General features: G+C 34.2%; 1 protein-coding gene across 1 annotated transcript; it reads right to left on the bottom strand.

Moving 5' to 3' along the window:
• Positions 1–792: 792 nt before the first annotated feature.
• Positions 793–1197, bottom strand: LOC113850685. Its single transcript, XM_027481248.1, has one exon. The coding sequence runs from the start codon at positions 1195–1197 to the stop codon at positions 793–795; it is 405 nt and encodes a 134-aa protein (XP_027337049.1).
• Positions 1198–20466: the final 19269 nt, after the last annotated feature.

Raw genomic sequence — 20466 nt, 5'->3', positions numbered from 1 at the left:
GATAGTCACCACAACATTACATGGCAGTTCAGTCACATACAAATTTAGACTCTTCACACAGTCCGCAGATACAAAGGAGTGCATAGCACCCGAATCAAACAACACATCAAGCAATCGACCTTTAATAATGCATTTACCTCAGATCAGCTCCTCTGACTGTGAAGCCTCTGCCCCACTCATAGCAAAGACTCTCCCGAGAATGCTCGGCTTCTGCCCCGTATTTCCTCTTGATTCCGGCCTTTGAGCTGTACTTGTACTGCCTCCCCTTTTGGCGGTCCAGCACTCATTGGCAACGTGCGCTGACTTCCCATAGTTGCTACAAGTTATCCTTGGCTATGGACAGTCCTTCACCATGTGTGGCGCTCCACACCTGAAGCACTTGAGCGGCCTTCTGAAAGAACTCGGTCTTGAACCGCTTCCACTACTCCTCTCTTGGGAAGAACTCTCTCGGGATTGAGAACTATTTGAGCCCGAATACGGTCCCCTTAAGAACCTAAGGGGTCTTCTATCTTGCTTCACTGGGCCGGCTCCCCTAGTGTCTACTGTCTTCCCTCTTGAGTTAGCTTCAAAGATTCTGCTCATGCTCACCAGGGTGGGCAAGTCCGTCAGTTGAAACACATTGACTGTAGCCCGAATGTCTGGCCTCAATCCATGCTCAAACTAAGCATACAGATCCTCTTCTCCATCACCATGCTGATAGTGAGGCCAGTATTTCATCAGCTCCTGAAACTTAGCTGTATATTCCCCTACAGTCATGTGTCCTTGCTTCACTTCAAGTAACTCCCTAACTTTCTACTTCCTTAGGTCCCGGGGAAAGTAGTTCGCAAGGAAGGTGGCCTTGAATGCTTTCCACTGGATGTAGCCATCCTCTTGTGGTAGGGTCTGACCGACAAACCTCCACCAGTCCTCAGCCTCCCCACACAGCAAGTAGGTGGCATAGGTAACCTTGTTCTCCTCACGACATCCCATTGCATTAAAAATCTTCTCCACATCAACCACCCACCTTTGAGCTCCTTCGGGGTTGAATCCACCCTCAAACTTTGGAGGATCATGCCTAGTGAAGGCAGATAACCCTCGATACTCAGCCAACTCTCTGCCTTGATTGTGCACCATAGCTTCCACAATCTGAGCCATGCGCTCCATGAGGTCATTGGTGCCTCTAGCTCCTCTACCTCTACCTCTACCTCTACTAGACATATTCAATCTAACTACAACAAGTCAGCAATCACATTCCAGCACATTAGATCAATTTTATACATTGTAATTCAGGCAAGCAAAATAATCAACACTTATCTTGGACGCTTCAGCCTGATACTCCAGTCCGGTTTGGATGAATTGCTTTGATACCAAAATTGTAACGCCTTAAATTTAATTTCAACTAAATAATGGTTTCGTAAATTCGAATAACAGAATTTCATAAAATATTTTGAAATGAGGTAGGGTTACAAGTTAATATCAAATAACCACTACAGGACTAGTTCAATTACAACATTTTCAAAATAAAATCTAAGTCTTATAGCAGTCCATCCGTCCCTTCACTGAGTCCGGCGCTGATCGTCTTGATTACCTGAAAAATGAATGTAAGGGTGAGTACTCTACACTACCCAAAAACACACAATCAATGTATAGTCTCACTTCCAGAACATTTCCAATACATTAAACAATTATATTCATAAGTAGCATTTCATATTCATTAGTACAATTCATAAACCCATGCATATGCACGCCAACCACATTCACTACAGCACTGTGATCACAGATTTACACCATGAATGGTCGCCGGTTACCCCTGCCTTACGGATACCACGTGGGTAATCATGGGTCACTCAGCAAAGGTAGTGGTAAGAGGTCTAGTCAGGAAGAGAGTGTGTGGCCTGTGGTGCACCCGTTCCGCAGTCGATGTCACCATCACTCCCTCTTCCCCATGGTATTTCTACCGTCCTCATCTTCCACACCCCCAGTGTATCGCTGAACCATTCATAGCGCATTATAACGGCGCTAACATGCCTATTCATATACATTCCATTCACGCATGTAATAATCATGCTTACACACAGCACATAGCCCATATTCGATTCACAGTACACGGCATATAGCCTACATTGCATTCAAATACACGGTACTCGGCCCACATTCATTTCACATTATATGGTACATAGCCAATATTCATCTATATTACAGGCCCTCAGGCCCACATTGGTTTACAATATTCATTCTATCATGCACATCTATCATACAATTCACATTCATCAATTTCGGGTAAACACACACAATATTCACATCTCACAGCACATGGCCCTCATCATATTTCTCAACAATTTCCTACCTTCTAACTCAGTTACGTTACAATATTCAACCATTAACAACAAATCACACATAATAGAGTAGGATAGAGTCCTCTCCTTACCTTGGATTTAAGACCCACACTCGGATTCGACACGGACATGCTCCATACACAGATTTTGGCCTAAAACACATGGAAGAACTCCATGAGAACCCAAGGAAACCCAGAAATAGAGAAAAGGGGATGAGAACCGAAACCTTAACCATTTAAACTCACTTCCAAGCGTTCCCCACACGGATTCAACCTTCAATCAAGCTCTCGAACGGCTTTGGAGGCAATTAATAGGTGGAATAGGGCTTTGGGAATGAGAGAATCGAAGGGATTTCGAAGGGAGAGGAAGAAATAATCCTCCCCGAACCCTAACCCCTTTTAAATCCTTTTCTAGTCGCGACACTCTCGCTACAGCGAAAAACTCAGAGAAATCTGCACTCTAGTTTCTGCAAAATCTCGCTACAGCGAGACTGCACCCAGAAATGCATCCCAAACTGTCGCTCTATCGCTACAACGAGATGTCTCTCGCTACAACGAGACGTATCTCACTACAGCGAGAAGATGATTGTTCTAGTCTTTCCTCCCAGGGCCCTCTCGCTACAACGAGAATCCTCTCGCTGCAGCGAGAACAGCCTAGTATGACGCTCTACACTTAGGCACTTAGCCCATTTCAGCCCAACCAGTCATGCATGAACACATATACATATATATACACATATTCACAACATATATCTAAAAACACACATGAATACACATTTTGATTTATATAAATAATATTACAAAATTTGGGGCGTTACAGGAAACACTTAAAAATAAATATGTTTACGAAAATGGATAAACTTTCAATTTTATTAAAGGTGAGAAAAATTAACAAACTCTTTTAAAAAATAAAATGGTCTATGAAAACCATGTTGGAGTTAGGAGTTGATTTATTTTAGGCGAATGATGGAATCTTAATCCTACAACACACCTTATACATCCATATTAAGATAGTTAACTGTGCAAAAATTTATAATAATTTTAAAAATATTTATTTTACCCTTTGAAATAAATTAAAATAGTAAAAAATTACACAAATAAATGAACAAATAAATTAGGGAATAAATAAATAAGAGAAACAAGAAAATAAATAAGTATAAAAATTTTTGGCTTAATGGTTTTGTTTTTACCTATCTTCTATCTTCTAGTGCAATAAAAAACTCAATGTTACATCATTCTTAAAGATGAGTAAAAAAAACAAAAAAACAAAACAAAGTTGTGCATTATTTGCTGTAAAATTTGAAAATATAATCTTTGTACACATTTTCTTTTTAGGTTCAAGACAAGGTGTCTCCAAGTTTAAAGAGTCAAAGACTATAACGACGTTTTTCTAACGACGAAAATATCAAAAAAAAAATTTTACCCAACCTTAATTGATTCTTATTCTTAGTGAATCATTCTCATACAATTTGTCATATGTATAGTCTAATAAAGCAAACACACTCTTAGTTACAAGCAACTTGTTAGACTCTTAGTTCACAAGGTAAATGTTAAATCTTTAACTAGTATCATACCAATTTGATAAAATCTAACATTGAAGAATTACTCGCCCATTAACTCTAATAACCCTATATTACCTATGGAATTCCATACGTTAATAAGAATCCCCTTGTGCAACCATGATCCAACTGACACAACTGTATTTCTAGATGTAGCAATCTTGCTAACAGAATCTTGTTATAATCCTCAAGTATACCTGTGCCCTTGGACACAACATTGAAGATTCGTAAAACAAGAATAAAAGAGAGGAGTAAGACTTTTCAAATACTCATAAAAGCAGTTAGGACTTGAAAGCAAGGAAAGAAATAATTAAGAGAAAGTATAAACTTATATAAAACATTAATTTTTAAAAATTAACTTAACCAATATAATATAGATAATTTCATTCATCCACAAGCAGGCACCTCATACATTTCTAATTTAATGCCAGACTATGATGTATAGGACTTATGCATATGATGACTTTTGGTTTGGCTTCAAATCATTTGTTATGCTCATACGACTCTTAGATCTATTCCTATCATCAGAAGTTGTTGGGAGTTTCACTAGCTAACCTATATTTCGCATGTATGGTGGGGACTCGAACCTCCACCAACATGATAAACCTAAGGAGAAGGTTAGGATAAAGGAGCATCACATGTAAACTCTTAGCTAGAGTTTCGGGACCTAGGACACTCATAGGGTTATTGGTAAGACACCTAACTCCATTAAATCCCCTAGATGTCGAGGTTTTTCCTATCTTTCACCAACAACAGCTATAAAATAACCTCGTGACTTCCTTCACAGGGAAGAGGTATCCACACCCATTGTCATCTGAATAGTTCATTTCTCTTTTTGATTTTCTCCTTGCCTCGCATTAACTATTTCAGCTGCTGCACTTAGATTTTCTTGCGAACACTTAAAACATAGCAGAAATTATTAACTCAAGCTAGCAAATTCTCATTACAATTGATATTAACAATTAATCCCCGACAATGGCACCAAAAACTTGATAAACTTTTTAGCAAGTGCACCAAATCGTTGAAGCAACAAATTAGATTATCGTCCACAGGGATTAATGCTAAGTACTAACCCACAAGAATAGCACTAGTTGGGTAACCAAAAATAGGATATAAATATAATGAAATTTAACTAAGTGCATAATTATAAACAAAATTAAATTAAAAGTGTGGGAATTGAATTTTATAAATAAACAGAACTGAGAGACTAAAACTGGGAATGAAAATCAAAATAATTATAGAATTTAAATATCGTAATTACTAGAAGTGGGTCTAAAAACAATTAAAAGGCAGGTTAAGTTCGGAATCCCTTATTCCCTTCCTTTTGCATACAAATATATTTATAACTCAAAACATAATTTCATCTAATGGTCAGATTTTTTAAAATACCCAACCCCAATTCCTTGGTAATTAGTTCTAAAATGAAATTAGTGTCCTAATTCTTTATATACAACTAAAAACTTTTAACATTAAGATTTAAACTCATTGACCACGTCATCATAGATTTCTATTCTTAGATGATTCATAATGAGCAAATTAATCCTTATCCAAGAAAGTTCACTACTTTCTAGTAATAAACTCCTTTTCATCAACCCTATTCACGTAAAACAAGGAAGCATTAAGTTCAAAATCAAGATGTTAGATTAAAGTATGTATCTTGAGCTATATCCAATGTTAGTTCATTGCAAAGGACCAAGGAATCCTCACTCAACCCAAAGATCTTTAGCTAGACATAATGAAAGTAAATAATATAAAACTGAAAGAAATTGCAGAAACAAAATTCATGTTCACAGAAACACTTACAGCAAATAGATGAAATGAGAGAGTTACTGTTCCATTAGATAAACCAGAGAAAATGGAAAGGGAATGCAAGTTCCCATAAGAATCCTGTAGAAAACATGTAAGAAAACTACCCTAGATGTCATTTCTACGTAAACTGTACAAAAACCTAGATTTCTGTTCCTCCAGAATGTACTAAAAAGGAAAGATAAAAGATGACTCCTTTAACAGAAAAATTCACTTTTATATGCTCAGTTAGCATCGTGTCTCCACAATCAGAATTTTGTGTCCCCACAAATATGTCTTGCAGCACTCAGCTTCTACTCTTTAATTCCAATTGCCAATTTCCTTCTAATTCCTTCAAAATTCAAATACCAGCATCAAAATATGCATGATCCATAAATTTTCCATCAATTACAACATTTCATTGAATTTTCCAATTAATGGCATTAACTTATCATTTAAATTCAATGAAATATGCCAAAAACCTTTAATTTTCTAGATGAGTTAGTGACTCATCAGCGCAAATTCAAATTAGGATTAATATCCCGTCTTGTTTCACATCACGCACTCAAACGTTGGTTTAAATCCAGGATCAATATTCCATGTTCAACTAGAAATTGACATATACTTATACCAATGCTTTCAAGCACATCCACTAAGGGTCCCTAGCTCACTAGCCTTGTCTCTTTATTTTAATTCTCAATTTTATCCACTCTAGTTAGTTTACTACTTATGATTGAAAAAATGTTAGATTTTTACAATATTTGCTTTCCTTGATTCAATCATTGAGGTTCCATTATGAATTCTATGTCCAAGACAAGCAAGTGGCTAGACTCAATAGTGTAGTTATACTTACATGTCAATTCTTTCTAAGCGTTCTCATTAACATATACACACCCTTTCAGGGTCTCATATAATCACAATGGGAGCCTCAATCCACCTACCTATGCATTTCTACATGCTCTCAACCATCTATGGGTCATTAATTCACATATGTCAAACCAAACTTTAAAATCATTCAACCACCACATTCACTTTCAAATGTCATCATAAATGCAAGACTTATGCATATGCAAACAAATTGGATATTCAAATTTATAATGACATCAAACATCCCCAGTAATGGTGAATTTTATTTTCACAGGCGTCCTTGTTAGGTCTGTCTAAGTTTCCTTATGATAGTTCATTTAATCTTCTCATCAGATACTTTGATGTATATGAGGACTTTAGATTTATTTTTTTTATTATTATTATTTATCCACTCGTATAGTTAATGTGACTAATATTTTATCAAATATAACCTAAGTCATTTTGTTCCTGTTCTGTACCACATTTAATTAAATTTTCTAAAAGGTCAGATACTTAAATCGAGACTTCATTTTCTCTTTCCTTTTTCATCCATTATTAGAGTATCTATTAAACTTGTCCAATTTCTTGCTTATTGCTTGTTTTAACTAAAATTATAAATTAGGGTGATTAAACTTAGCAGGACTTAAAGTCATAAGACTTGCTAGTTCATTGGATTTTCTAAGCAACAATCTAATTAAGGGGTCATATCTTTTTCTAACTTATCAAGAATAAAGTGTTTAGGTGTTTCTATCTACTATAGTTTGATTTTATTTTACTAGGTGATAGAATATACATGTCAATTTATAGCTTAGTTCATTCAACTAGGCTTTGGTGTACTTAGTATATACTGTAAAGGACAATTTCCATTCTCCTTAGTATCCATCAAGTTTATGAGTCTAAAACTTACCATGAAATTTTGCTTAACTTGGCATTCAATCACACAATTTCATACATGTATATACACCACAGTAACATAAGCAAATATATCAATCTTAATATCGAATACATGTCTATAAACTAGAGAGAGCGAGAAATTCTTAGGAGCTTTCAATCACATACAACATTCATAATTTTATCAAGTCTATTCTTATCCATTCCCTCAACTCCTAACTCTAGTCATATGAAAGTTTCCCTCTCACTTTGTAAAATAACGCAGCATGGTGAAAAAAAACACTCCACTTCTAGCCTTGTTTGAGTTGTACTTGTGTTTTCTCAACAGGGTCAACAATCGTCCTCATTGAGCGGTTCTTGCGATTGAGTTCGTAATTCAAACGTTTAGAATTCAAATGAATCATGCGAGGTACCGACATGTTTCTTATTCAAGGAAACAAACACAAAGCTTATTAGAGGAGGTTTTAAACTAAGTCATATAATTTTTAGTTAGCTAAAATAGTATCAGTACAACAGGGAGCTTAGTTCTGAATAACTAGAGTTTCAAGTTTTGATACACTTACCAAATGGAGGGTAATTGAGTAATATGATGTCCAAATCAAGCCCAAGATAGTTCTTTGGAAAGTTAAAACTGCATGAAATAATATCAATTAGTCCCCATGCAGTTGTGGGATTCAGATTTACCTAGAAAAATGAATAAGGCAGTTGTGCCATAGTAAAGTCCAAAACACAAGCACTTAACGTGATGCGAGTGTAAGTGGGTAAGTTAGGATCCAAATTGGATCAAACTTATGTTGTTTGAAAGCTAACATGTCAAGGATTTCAAAACTATATTCATGAAATTTTTCTCATGTACAGATCAGTCCCTGCATTCAAGCTTGTTGGCTGTACATATCACGATTCAGAGAATAAGTTGCTAACTTATCTTTGTTCTTTGGGGAAGCATTGGAATCCAAATCAAATTTGGGATAGCTTGTTAGAAAGATTATATCATCTAGAATACAGAAACATAGTTAGAAAATGTTTTCCATATGTAGGTTTTGTCAACAATTAAGAGAATGTTGCTGATGCATGCAATTTCAGAAAAACATTTTCTGCAGAATTTTGCATTTGGCAGCTTGTGAGTTTTGGACCAATAACAAGGGAAATGACCTACAAATTGAGTTCCACAAAAGGGGTTTGAAAACTAACATCCTCAGGATTATGGAGATGTTCTTAAAATAATTTTCCATCCATATAGGAGGTATAGAATAATGATTTTACAGAGATGTTTTTCTGTTATCATGGATTGTTTTGGCAAATTTGAGATACTTAGTTCATGCATGTCGTTGAAAGATCAAATGGCATGGACTTCAAATTGAGCACATGATGTTTTGGTAGAAAGGTTATGTCGTAAGGAACACAAGTATGTGAGTGCATGTCAATAAAATCATATGCAAGTGGTTTAAAAAGAAGACTTTTGATGCTGTTAGCAGAGAAAATGTTGAGACAGCTTCATTGAAAATTGCATATCTCATTGATTTGTTATTCAAATCAAGTCCAACTAATTTTGTTTGAAAGATAAGACATTAGGGTTTATAAAATGTGCCCATTCAAATTTTTGGAAATGCAGATTGGTCGCAACACTCACATTATTGCAGAGTGTGTTTGCTGATTTTTTAAAATGAGACCTCCACTTGTCCCAACATATTGACTTAGCAAATGAGATCAAAAATGGGTTTAAGATAGCTTATTGGAAAGATTTAATTACAAGTATTTCATAAGTGTTTGTGAATGTTCATAAAGTTGGATGAAGAGGAATTTAAAAATGCATTATCACTGCTTTCATAATTTTTTCATAATCGGATATAGCATGGTAAAAATAGTTTTTTGCTTTGATATTTGCTATAAATTTTACTCCAAAATTGGCTATGGAAAGCTAATGAAGTGTACTATGTGAAAGGATAAGGTCAAGTTAAAAAAAGGAGGTTTAGTAAGCGAAATATGCAAAACAGATTGCATGCAAGGTGAAAAATGCATACTTTCTCTATGAAGCTTTGAACTTTGTATGCGTCTCACCATTTTGCGCATATCTTGATCAATTGGAGTTCGATCGGCGATCCTCAAAGTGCATTGGAAAGATAATACAATAAGGAACAAGATGGAAGGTTTGCATGTCAGTTTCTCTACATGAAATTTTCCCAAAAGTTTAAGAACAGTGGCTGTTGGACTAGTAGAATTCAGCTTGGATCATACTTACGAGATTAAGTGTTGAATGGTGGAATGAACTCCAAATCAAGCTTAAGAAAGTGTGTCCAAAAGCTATCTTCATGTAGCTTATGAAAATCAAAATTTCATAAAAACGTAAGAATGAAGGTACTCACGTACTCTAGATAATTGAGGGGCAAACGATGTCGAATTAAGGCCCACGATGTACTATTGGAAAGGTATTTTTGCAAAGAATACAAAAGGATATTTGCATATGAAGTTTGGAGACCAGAGAAGCAAAAAAAGTGGTCTCTTTTGCTGCTGAAACACAAAACACAGAGCAAAGAAGAGATCTCATTGTTTTCACCACAACTTGTGAATTTGATGTCTGTTTTGAGTGAAACCACTTGCATTTGAAAGATTTTCTACATTGCAATTCACATATGCTGTCATTGGGTGCAGAAAAACAAGTTCATGGGGTCAAAAGTGTCTCACACAATGGATGCAATGATGGAGGTTTCAAGCTTTTTCATGGAGGAGGTGGAAAAACATCATCTCTTTGCTTTGATCGATGAAAACACTAAGGAAAAAGGAAGAAAGAGTGTTTTACCTTGCTTGGATGTTCAAAAAGCATGGCTGAGTGGTGGGGAAGAAGTGAGAAATTGTGAAAGAGAGTGAGAGAGAGCTTTACAGGGAGAGAGAAAGAATGAATTTGGTTTTCTCAACCTTTCAACACATGGTTGTGCATATGTCACAAATGCAAGGGCTGGTCTTGCCACTTTGTGCCAACAAAATCTACCTTATTGAGGTTTAAACCCAAAGACCTCTAACTACAGACTATGGACTAACTCTTCTACTACTACACTACCTTTACTAGTGCATATAGCATTTGCAACTCAAATATAATTATAGGATTTCTAAATAATCCAAAGTATTGAGATCTATCTAAAAAAAAATGAAACACATATCAACGAATTATTTGAATGAAATAAAATAAATACTTTTATCTCAAAACTTCTTTAACCAAAATTATGAAATTTTGTAAAATACATTAAATTATCTTTGAAAAAAAGAAAATCATTACATTTCTCCCTTACTTTTAAGAATTTTTGTCCTTGAAAATCTTCTACGGGAACCGAACAAAGGTTACACCTTTTACATAAAGTTTGTGATTTTCTCACATTATTTCAAATCTATGATTATTTTCTCACATTATTTCATAAGGCTTGCTCATAATTAATAACTGTCATCGGCTTCAAAATAATGTTAAATAAGTATGAATTCGATTAAGTAACATACGAATTGTAATAATGGTATTATATTGGAGCATGGATATCCATTTAAAGGCCTTTATTTTCCTTTAAGCCCTTTAAAGTTGTTTGGGTCTTTATTAGGTTGAGTATAATGTTAGTAAAAAATAAGTATTTATTATGAAGAATATTTTAAGTTTTGAGCCTATTTGTGCAAAATAATTTACTTCTCGCCATGAACTGTTTTCTTCAAGATGATGCTTTAAACGACTGTTGGGAACCAAACAATAAAGTAAGGCCAAAATGAGAAAGGAGAGAGAGCATCCAACCTATGAAAGAAATAAGACATTTAAAAACGCATGACAAGACGCCTAATAGAAGGAAGCAGAGTGCACTCAACAGGGATAAATGAAGTACTCAAGGGACTAGGGCAGAGCGACCACTTTCCAGCACAGCGATATGTTAAGCGATGAATAAAAATCGCTAACAGAATTCCTTGTCATATTTGACTGAATGGGAAACAACTCTAGAGTGAAAGGAACGAAAAAGGAAGTCCTTCGAGAAGAAAAAGAACGCTGCTCAGTTGGCCTAACCCTGATATACATCCAGAAATAGAAGAAGGAGGTATAGCGATAAGGAGAAGTAATGTCCAAAAGTAGGAAAAGATATCAAGAGAAATAATGAAGATCTGATAATTAGCAGGGATGCTTTTCTACTTGGAGATGTGAAGGAGTGTAAATGGATGAGTGTTCCTTGGTACGCTTGACCAAAGAAATGACGCTCAAGCGAAGTTGAGAGAACGGTCTATTAAATGAAAATTGATGATTGGTATTTGACTTGGAGAGCTTCTAGGCGCACTTTACTATATTAGAGACACTTTACGCCTTGAAAATGAAGTAACTATTGATAATCTCCTACAAGAATAAGGAATATCAAAAGATAAGATAACTTATTCTCCCATAAAGCACCTATTATGCTCACCTAATTCACCCTTGCTAGCCCTTCTATTTTAATGTACTTCATAAGTTTACAAACCTACTTCTTTTGTAAAATCTGGTTCTGAAACATCGGTTCTGAAACATTGACTAAGCAAATTTGGAATAAATCATGTGAGAGTAATGGTATATATAACCATTCTCGTGCAATTAGTGCCGTACCAGTACACCCCATCAATTATCAACAATGATCAATAGCACTAGGAAAGTCCATCTATAAGAAACCACGCGAATAATATTCTTTTTCTTTTTATTGTTTTATTTGTGTAAAGTTCGAAGCTCCATCGTCACTCCTCACTCCTTGAGGAATCGAATTGCTTCCAACAGGTTCTGGAGCTAGAAATTTTAAAAGAAAGGAGCCAAACTAATTTATATATATATATATATATATATATATATATATATATATATATATATATAATTAAAATTAATTGTTATATGAAATTAAATATAAATATATAAAATTACTAACAAATTAAAATCATCCACGTATATTTAAGATCAGCATAAACAATTACTTATAAGAGGTTAACTACGTAACTAATAGTTTTTTAATTTTGCTCAACGATGTTTCAAGTTATAAAAATCACTAATTATCATGTTTAAATTAAACTTTGTAGTAGTCTCTTTTAATATAAACAGTGTAATTGATAAGTTAATATGTTAAAATAGTAAAAAATAATAATAATAAAAAAGAAATCTTTTTACTTTATTTCTTCACTTAAAAAATTATAAATATTTTTTTTTAATTTTTAAACTTCTTTCCTTTTGGTTTCTAATACTCAAGTCTCCAGCGTGAACAAAATAGAAAAAACTAAAGAAAAAAAGATGTATATTATGGTATCCTAAATTTTTTTTATAAGTACCGTACCTAAAAATTTATACTAATAAAAATGAAATATGTGACAAATTAAAAAATATATTATTATATATAGTTTATTTAAAATTATACTATTTATATTATTTACTACATAGTCTTATTATATATATATTGTATATTGAATTTTTTATTTTATTTTTTATTATTTTTTATAAATTTATAGTTTTAAATAAAATATAATTTATATTTAATCAATTTCTATTTATTATAAATAAAAAGAATTATAGCATCATATATTAATATAATGATTAAATAATTAAATATTAATAATAATAAAATTAAAAATATAAAAAAAATATTAATATAATATTATTATTTTAGTTTATTTAATTTTGATTGCATTCTGATCCTGTTTAAAGACATAACTGTTATTTAATTTGTTTAAATATAGTAAATATAATAATTTATTATTAAATAAATTTATTATTTAAACATGTGTCTAAATATTTTTTGTTAGAATTTTTTATGTACTGTATTCTAAAAAATCTTTTTAGGGTACTAACAGAATTTTTTTTAAAAAAAAAAACTTATTATATTGATATGCTCAAAGGTGGAGCAGTAAAAAAAGAAAGGTAAAATTGCAAGTAAAAAGAGTGATACTTATTATTAGAGAAGAGCAGAGATGTTTGATTCTCTCTTTAAAAATTGTTTTCTATTTTAAAAATTATTTTTTGTTTTTTTAAATAAAATATAATATATATTTATATTAATTTTTAAAAAAGAAAGCAAATATCAGTGGATATAATTGATAAACTATGCATGGTGGAAAAGACACAATTGCACAAGTCCAGTCCATTAGAAAATACTTTAATTGAAGCTTATCAAGATTTAAATGAAGAAGAGGAAAAGGAGATTGAAGATTGTTTAAAGAATCTAGAATCCTCTAAAGAGCTACTTCCACACGAAGCTCACTATAAAAATTTGTCTCAGGAAGAAAAGATATAGGAACAAAAATTAGAGCTGAAAATGTTACCATCACATCTTAAATATGTGTTTCTCGAAGATGGAGGGAAGAAGCCTGTAGTAATTAGCAGTGCATTATCAAAAAGAGATGAAGAGAAATTGATTTCAGTGTTAAAAGAAAATGAAGGAGCTATAGGTTGGACATTATCAGATCTCAAAGGTATTAGTCCTTCTTATTACATGCACAAGATTCACATGGAGGCAGATTTCAAACTAATAGCTCAACCTCAGAGACGTCTCAATCCTACCATGAAAGAGGTAGTGAAAAAGGATATGATGAAATTGTTGGATGTAGAAATGATTTATCCTATTTTAGATAGTACTTGGGTTTGTCCAGTTCAAATAGTCCCAAAGAAAGGAGGAGTGATAGTGATCAGAAATGATAAGGATGAATTGATTCCAACAAGAACAGTTACTAGCTGGAGAATGTGCATTGATTACAGAAAACTCAATCAAGCTACTAGGAAAGATCACTTTCCTTTGCCATTTATGGATCAAATGCTAGACAGATTAGCTGGACAAGCCTTTTATTGCTTTATGGATGGATATTCTGGCTACAATCAGATCACTGTAGATCTAGAAGATCAGGAGAAAATTGCTTTGACATGTCCATTCGGTATTTTTTTTTTTCTTATAAAAAGATGTCATTTGTATTGTTTAATGCACCAGCTACTTTCCAAAGATGCATGTTGGCTATCTTTTTAAACTTGGTGGAGAAATGTATAGAAGTATTCATTGATGACTTTTCAGTTTTTGGAGCGTCATTTGAAGAGTGTCTGGCAAACTTAGACACCATACTAAAATGGTGTGTTGAAACAAATTTGGTGCTCAATTGGGAGAAATGCCATTTTATAGTGACTGAAGGTCTGGTGCTGAGCCACAAGATCTTCTCCAAGGGCATTGAAGTTGATAAAACAAAAGTGAAGGTGATTGAGAAGCTACCACCAACAACAAATGTAAAAGGGATCAGAATCTTCCTTGGGCATGTTGGGTTCTATAGGCAATTTATCAAAGACTTCTCAAAGATTGCAAAGCCACTCAACAATTTACTCAATAAGGATACTTCTTTTAATTTTGATGTTGAATGTTTACATGCCTTTGAATTACTTAAACAAAAAATGATTTCAGCTCCTGTCATAGTCGCCCCTGATTATAATTTAGATTTTGAATTAATGTGTGATGCAAGTTATTATGGTGTAGGGGCTGTACTAGGACAGAGAAAATCTAAATTTTTCCATGCCATTCACTATGCTAGTAAGATTTTAAATAAAGTACAAGTAAATTATTCTACCAGTGAAAAAGAATTACTAGCAATAGTGTATGCATTGAAAAAATTTAGATTCTATTTGATTGGCTCTAAAGTTATAATTTACACTGATCATGGTGTAATTAAATATTTGTTAACTACATCTGATTCAAAACCAAGATTAATTAGGTGGATTTTGTTATTGTAGGAATTTGATTTAGTTATCAAGGACAAAAAAGGCAGTGAAAATTTTGTTGCTAATCATCTATCAAGATTAGTGAATCAGGAGGTAACCAGCAAAGAAATAGCAGTGATAGAAGAGTTTCCAGATGAAAAACTTCTCTTAGTGCAAGAAAGGCGATGGTTTTCAGATATGGCTAATTACAAAGCAGCAGGTGTTATGCCAGAAGATTTCAATGGGCATCAAAAGAATAAATTCTTGAGAGATGCTTGCTACTATATCTAGGATGAACCTCATTTTTTTAAGCTAGGAGCTGATGGACTATTAAAAAGATGCATTGCATCAGATGAGATTCACAACATATTGTGGCATTGTCACAGTTCTCCATATGGTGGGCATTTTAATGGAGAAAGGACAGCAGACAAAGTCCTTCAATCTGGATTTTATTGGTCCACCTTGTTCAAAGATGTCTATAATTATGTACTGCAATGCAACAATTATCAAAGATCAAGAGGAATTTCAAGAAGGCATGAAATGTCTCTTTCAAGCATTCTGGAAGTAGAGGTCTTTCACTGTTGGGGAATAGATTTTGTAGGACCACTTCTAGTTTCATATTCAAATGAGTACATCTTGGTATCAAAATGGCTTGAAGCAGTTGCAGCCTCTAAAGCCGATGCCAAAACTGTTATAAAATTCCTCAAGAAGAACATATTCTGCAGGTTTGGTACTCCAAGGGTGCTAATCAGTGATGGAGGTTCACATTTCTGTAACACTCAACTTCACACAAACAAATGGTCAAGCTGAGGTTTCCAAAAGAGAAATTAAGAGGATCTTGGAGAAGGCTGTTTCAGCTTCGAGAAAGGTTTGGTATCTTAAGCTGGATGATGCGCTTTGCGCTTAAGGAACTGCATATAAATCTCCTATAGGTTTATCCCCATTTTAGCTTGTTTACGAGAAGGCCTGTCACTTGCCAATAGAACTTGAACACAAGGCATTTTGGGTTTTGAAGTTCCAAAATTTTGATCCAAAAGTTTCAGGAAAGAAGAGGAAGCTTCAACTGCAAGAGTTAGAAGAAATGAGACTTACTGCATATGAATCTTCAAAGCTTTACAAGGAAAAGATGAAGGAGTATCATGACAAAAAGATCCTCAAGAAAGAATTCAAGCTTGACTAATTTGTACTTATATTTAATTCCTGGTTGAGGTTGTTCCTTGGAAAATTGAAATCAAAATGGTTAAGACCATTTTTGGTGAAGGAGATAAAGCCTTATAGAGCTGTAGAATTACAAGACCCAAATACTCAAAGAAATTGGGTGGTTAATGGACAGAGGCTCAAGCTATACATGGGTTGTGAAGTCGAGAGGCTTACCACTAATTGCATTGCATGGTCCTTAAAGAAACAGGCGCTAAGCTATGAGACGTTAAACAAGTGCTTCCTGGGAGGCAACCTAGTGTTTGTTTGTCCAATTCTATCCTTTATGTTGTTTATTTGTTTTCAATATTTATTAGCTGTTTTAGGAGGTTAACATGTTGTTTTGTGACTCTGTATATGACTCAATGAATATATTTCTGTTTTGTTATAAATTTGAGTGTTTGATGTTAGATGAATTGATTTTGAATGGTAAAGTGATTGAGCGGTGAAAAAGAATGGAGAATGGTAAAGTTAGAAAAGTGTGAAAATAAATATGGGAAGCATTCTGTGAGCTTCTCGCTACAGCGAGAGATGAGCGAAGTGAGGAGCTTAGACTATTAGCATGTCACTATAGCGAGAAGTGTCTCGCTGTAGCGAGACCTCTCTCACTACAGCTAAAAAACTAGATAAAATTGCATATATTTTTCTGATATTTTCGTTACAATGAGAGACCTCTCGCTGTAGCGAGATAGCACTGTGAAAAATATATGAAATTGTTAATCTGTCGCTACAGCAAGAGACCCCTTGCTGTAGCGAGAGGACCTTGAAGGAAAAGAGGGCATTTTGTCACTCTCTCGTTGCATCGAGAGAATATCGCTGTAGTGAAAGGATTGCGAGAAGAAGGCCATTTTTTCATTTTAAATGAGCCCTCTTCCCTCCAATCCTCTCAAATCTTCTTCCCTACCAAAAGTCACTAACATTCCACCCTCACTCACTCAAGAATCTGCGCAATGAGTTAAGGGTAAGTCTTCCTTTGTTCTTTTCTTTTTGGTTTATTTTATTTTTCTTTCTACCTTTCATTCTTCCCTAATTCATGAACCCTAAGTTTTTTTTAGTCCAATATATTCAATGTTAGGGTTTGTATTTTAAGTCTGTGGATTGTAAAATGTATAATGCTCCTTTGTGTGATGTATAACTTGAAATTCTCTTTGAAACTTAGAAACCAAACATGATAAATGGATAGGAAGGGTTATAATGTTGAGTATGATATTGGAATTAGAAGAGGATTGATGGTTCTGGTGTTTCGTATATAAAAGTGTCATTTCTTCATAAACCCTAGGTCTCTTATTATGGAATTTGTAAGAAATCAATATTTAAAATGTGGAAATCAGAGTGTAAATATGATGACTTGGTGCTTGATATTGTGATTTGTGTTCTCAAACCCTAGGACCCTAAAACATAGACATTGATAGTTAAGGTTATAATGTCACTTAGAAATTGGAAGAAAATGGATTATGGTGGTGTTTTAGGGTATAAAGGCATCAATTTTTCATGAACCTTAGATTCTAATTGGGATAATTTGAAATTTTGAAGTTTTGAAATACAGAGCTAGGATACTTATAAGAGTAATTTTTGGTGTTTTGATAAGGGATAAGTGTGACAGTTGTAAACACATGCTTTTCCCCAATTTCCTTGATTCATAGAACTTTAAAAAAATATGATTCATGAATTAATAGCCTATTAAAGTGAAAAGTTTGGAGGTGTTGTCACTAAGTGTTAAAAAAATCTAGTTTTTAACTTCAACACTCTTAGATATTAGGATCTTGGATGCTTTCTTGAACTTTAGGGACTAGAGGTTGAATTAATTGTATTATGGTAAGTGTGGTCAAGACGTTGTGCATGTTGTTACAAGTCTATTATGCCTTTATGCCTAATTGTCATAAAGAACTTGTAAAATTTGTCCGGAATTGAAATGCTTTCATAGATGATATCCTTATGAAATTCTATCAAATGAATGAGTATACAAAATTGATCTTGGATTTGATTTGAATTGAGTTGAATAAGACTATTGATTGGAAAATTGTCATTTAAATGAAGTTGAACATGCCTGGGTTAATACATCGAGTTGAATTAGTTTTATTATAATTTTGATTTACATTATTCTATTACATTTACTAAATTGTGGGATTGTGAATTTTCAGGAAAATTAAGGTTAGATCTCACAAGGACCCAGCTCTTGCACCAAAGAAATAGAAGGGTGCTTCCTCTTCACAACCACCACTATCCGATCCAAGGAAATTTAGGAACAAAGACAGGGAGGACAAATTTAAAGAGATACAAGATTGGTTGATTATAGAGGAAAGAAGGGTAGATTTGAAAGAAGGAGAGTTTGATGAATTCAACAATGAGATTGAGAGTCGAGGATAGAGAAAGTTAGCAGAACCAAGAGAGTATTATGATCCCAAAATTGTTAAAGAATTTTATGCTAATGCCAAGTCAGAGTTGGACTTAAGAAGGTTGGATACAAGGTCCAGGGTGAGAGGAGTATGGGTTGACTACTCCAAGGATACAATCAACAGTTATCTGGAAAATCTGTTGCAGCTGGAGGAGAATGAGAGAGACTATTTCTATACCAAGCTCAATTCATGCACTCAACCCTTCAGTGATTTTGCCACTGCTCAAGCCTTATGCATAGCAAACAGAAGTTACACTACAAATCCTGAAGGAAAGGCTTTGAAAATCTACCGGAAGAACATGACTACTTTAGCTCAAGTGTGGACCACCTTCATCTGCCACGACATAGTTTCAAGAAGCCACACTTTATCCATGATCATGAGGTACTGCTACCTTTTGTACAACATTTTGAGGGGAGGATCTGTGGATGTGGCTCAATCATTACAGATGAGATTTATAGATTTGTAATCAAGAAAGGAGAGAGTGGCTCACTTGGGTATCCAACATTAATCACAGCACTCTATCAAGAGCAGGGAGTTTGAGGTATTCAATACATTGAGCTTATCAAGCTCTCTATCATTCTAGCTTACATTCAGAATCATTGCATGGAAGACCAGCCAGAAGCACCACCACCTCTGCCCCCACAGCGCCAGCCTGAGGAGCCACCAGTGCAGGAAGTGCCCAGCAGACATGATGACTCCATCTTTGCAGATTGCCTACATCACCTAGAGCTCTGCTCAGACCATTTGGCTCTTCAGAATTCTGCTATCCACAGAGGCCAGATGCATCAGCAACATGCTCACCACTATTAGGCTTAACTGCAATATCTAGGCCAGCACAATATGGATGAGTTCAGAGGAATTTGTAGCTTATCAGCAGTGGCCTGGGGACATACCACACTTCCACAGAGGGGCAGGCTCATCTGGAGCAGTGGATGAAGGCACTGGAGATGAAGATGAAGATGAAGACATTGGTGCTGAGATGGAAAAGGAAGAATAGAACGATAAAATTTTTCAGAGGAAGAAAAGAATTTAATGGACACTTTTATGTTACTGTTTAGATTTATGTCTTGTTTATATGTGTTATGTGGTATTTGACTTTGTGTTTAATTTCAATTGTCACTTTAAATTTTGGTACTTCATATATATATATGGTTATTAGTGGTTTAAACATGTTTTGATGAGTAATGGGTGCAGTGGTAATTATATGGTATGGAATTAAATGTTGAGTACATGTGGAGTTAATGAAAATTTTTATTGTTAGGAAATGATTTGAAAAACTTCTTTTTGGCTTCTAATGGTAGTACCATTTATTTTGTGGAAAGTGGTTGGAAAGACTCAAATTGACCATGTTCTGAATCTAGAAAATTTGAAAAGGAGTTGAAGTGTGAATACCGTAAATAAGTGAATAAACTTCGCTGAATTTTGGCAGTTAACTTTGCTCGAGTTTCTAATTGCTTTGTAACACAATAAGTCATAGAAATGATTGGGGCATAGTTTGTAAATATAGTTTTATACTTAGAGCCAAAAAGCTAACCCTTATTCAAGATTTATCCACTTTCTAGAGGCTCTTGAGCCTAAAAAGCAAATTTTTTTGAAAATGTATGCACCTCAAGCCTTTACATGAGAATTATTACTTACCATACCCTTGAGGAGGAGCATTAGGGCTTGATAGATCTTGAAGGCTATTTCTACAAAAATGAGTTGGTGTTACATGAAAAATTGAATGAATAATTGGACTTTCCTTCTAGAAAAAGAAAAAGAAGCAAAAGTATAATAAAAGAT

Source organism: Abrus precatorius, unplaced genomic scaffold, assembly GCF_003935025.1.
Source record: "Abrus precatorius isolate BTA unplaced genomic scaffold, Abrus_2018 Scaffold9, whole genome shotgun sequence".
Taxonomy (NCBI): Eukaryota; Viridiplantae; Streptophyta; class Magnoliopsida; order Fabales; family Fabaceae; genus Abrus; species Abrus precatorius.
This window is presented reverse-complemented; position numbering and strand designations above follow the sequence as displayed.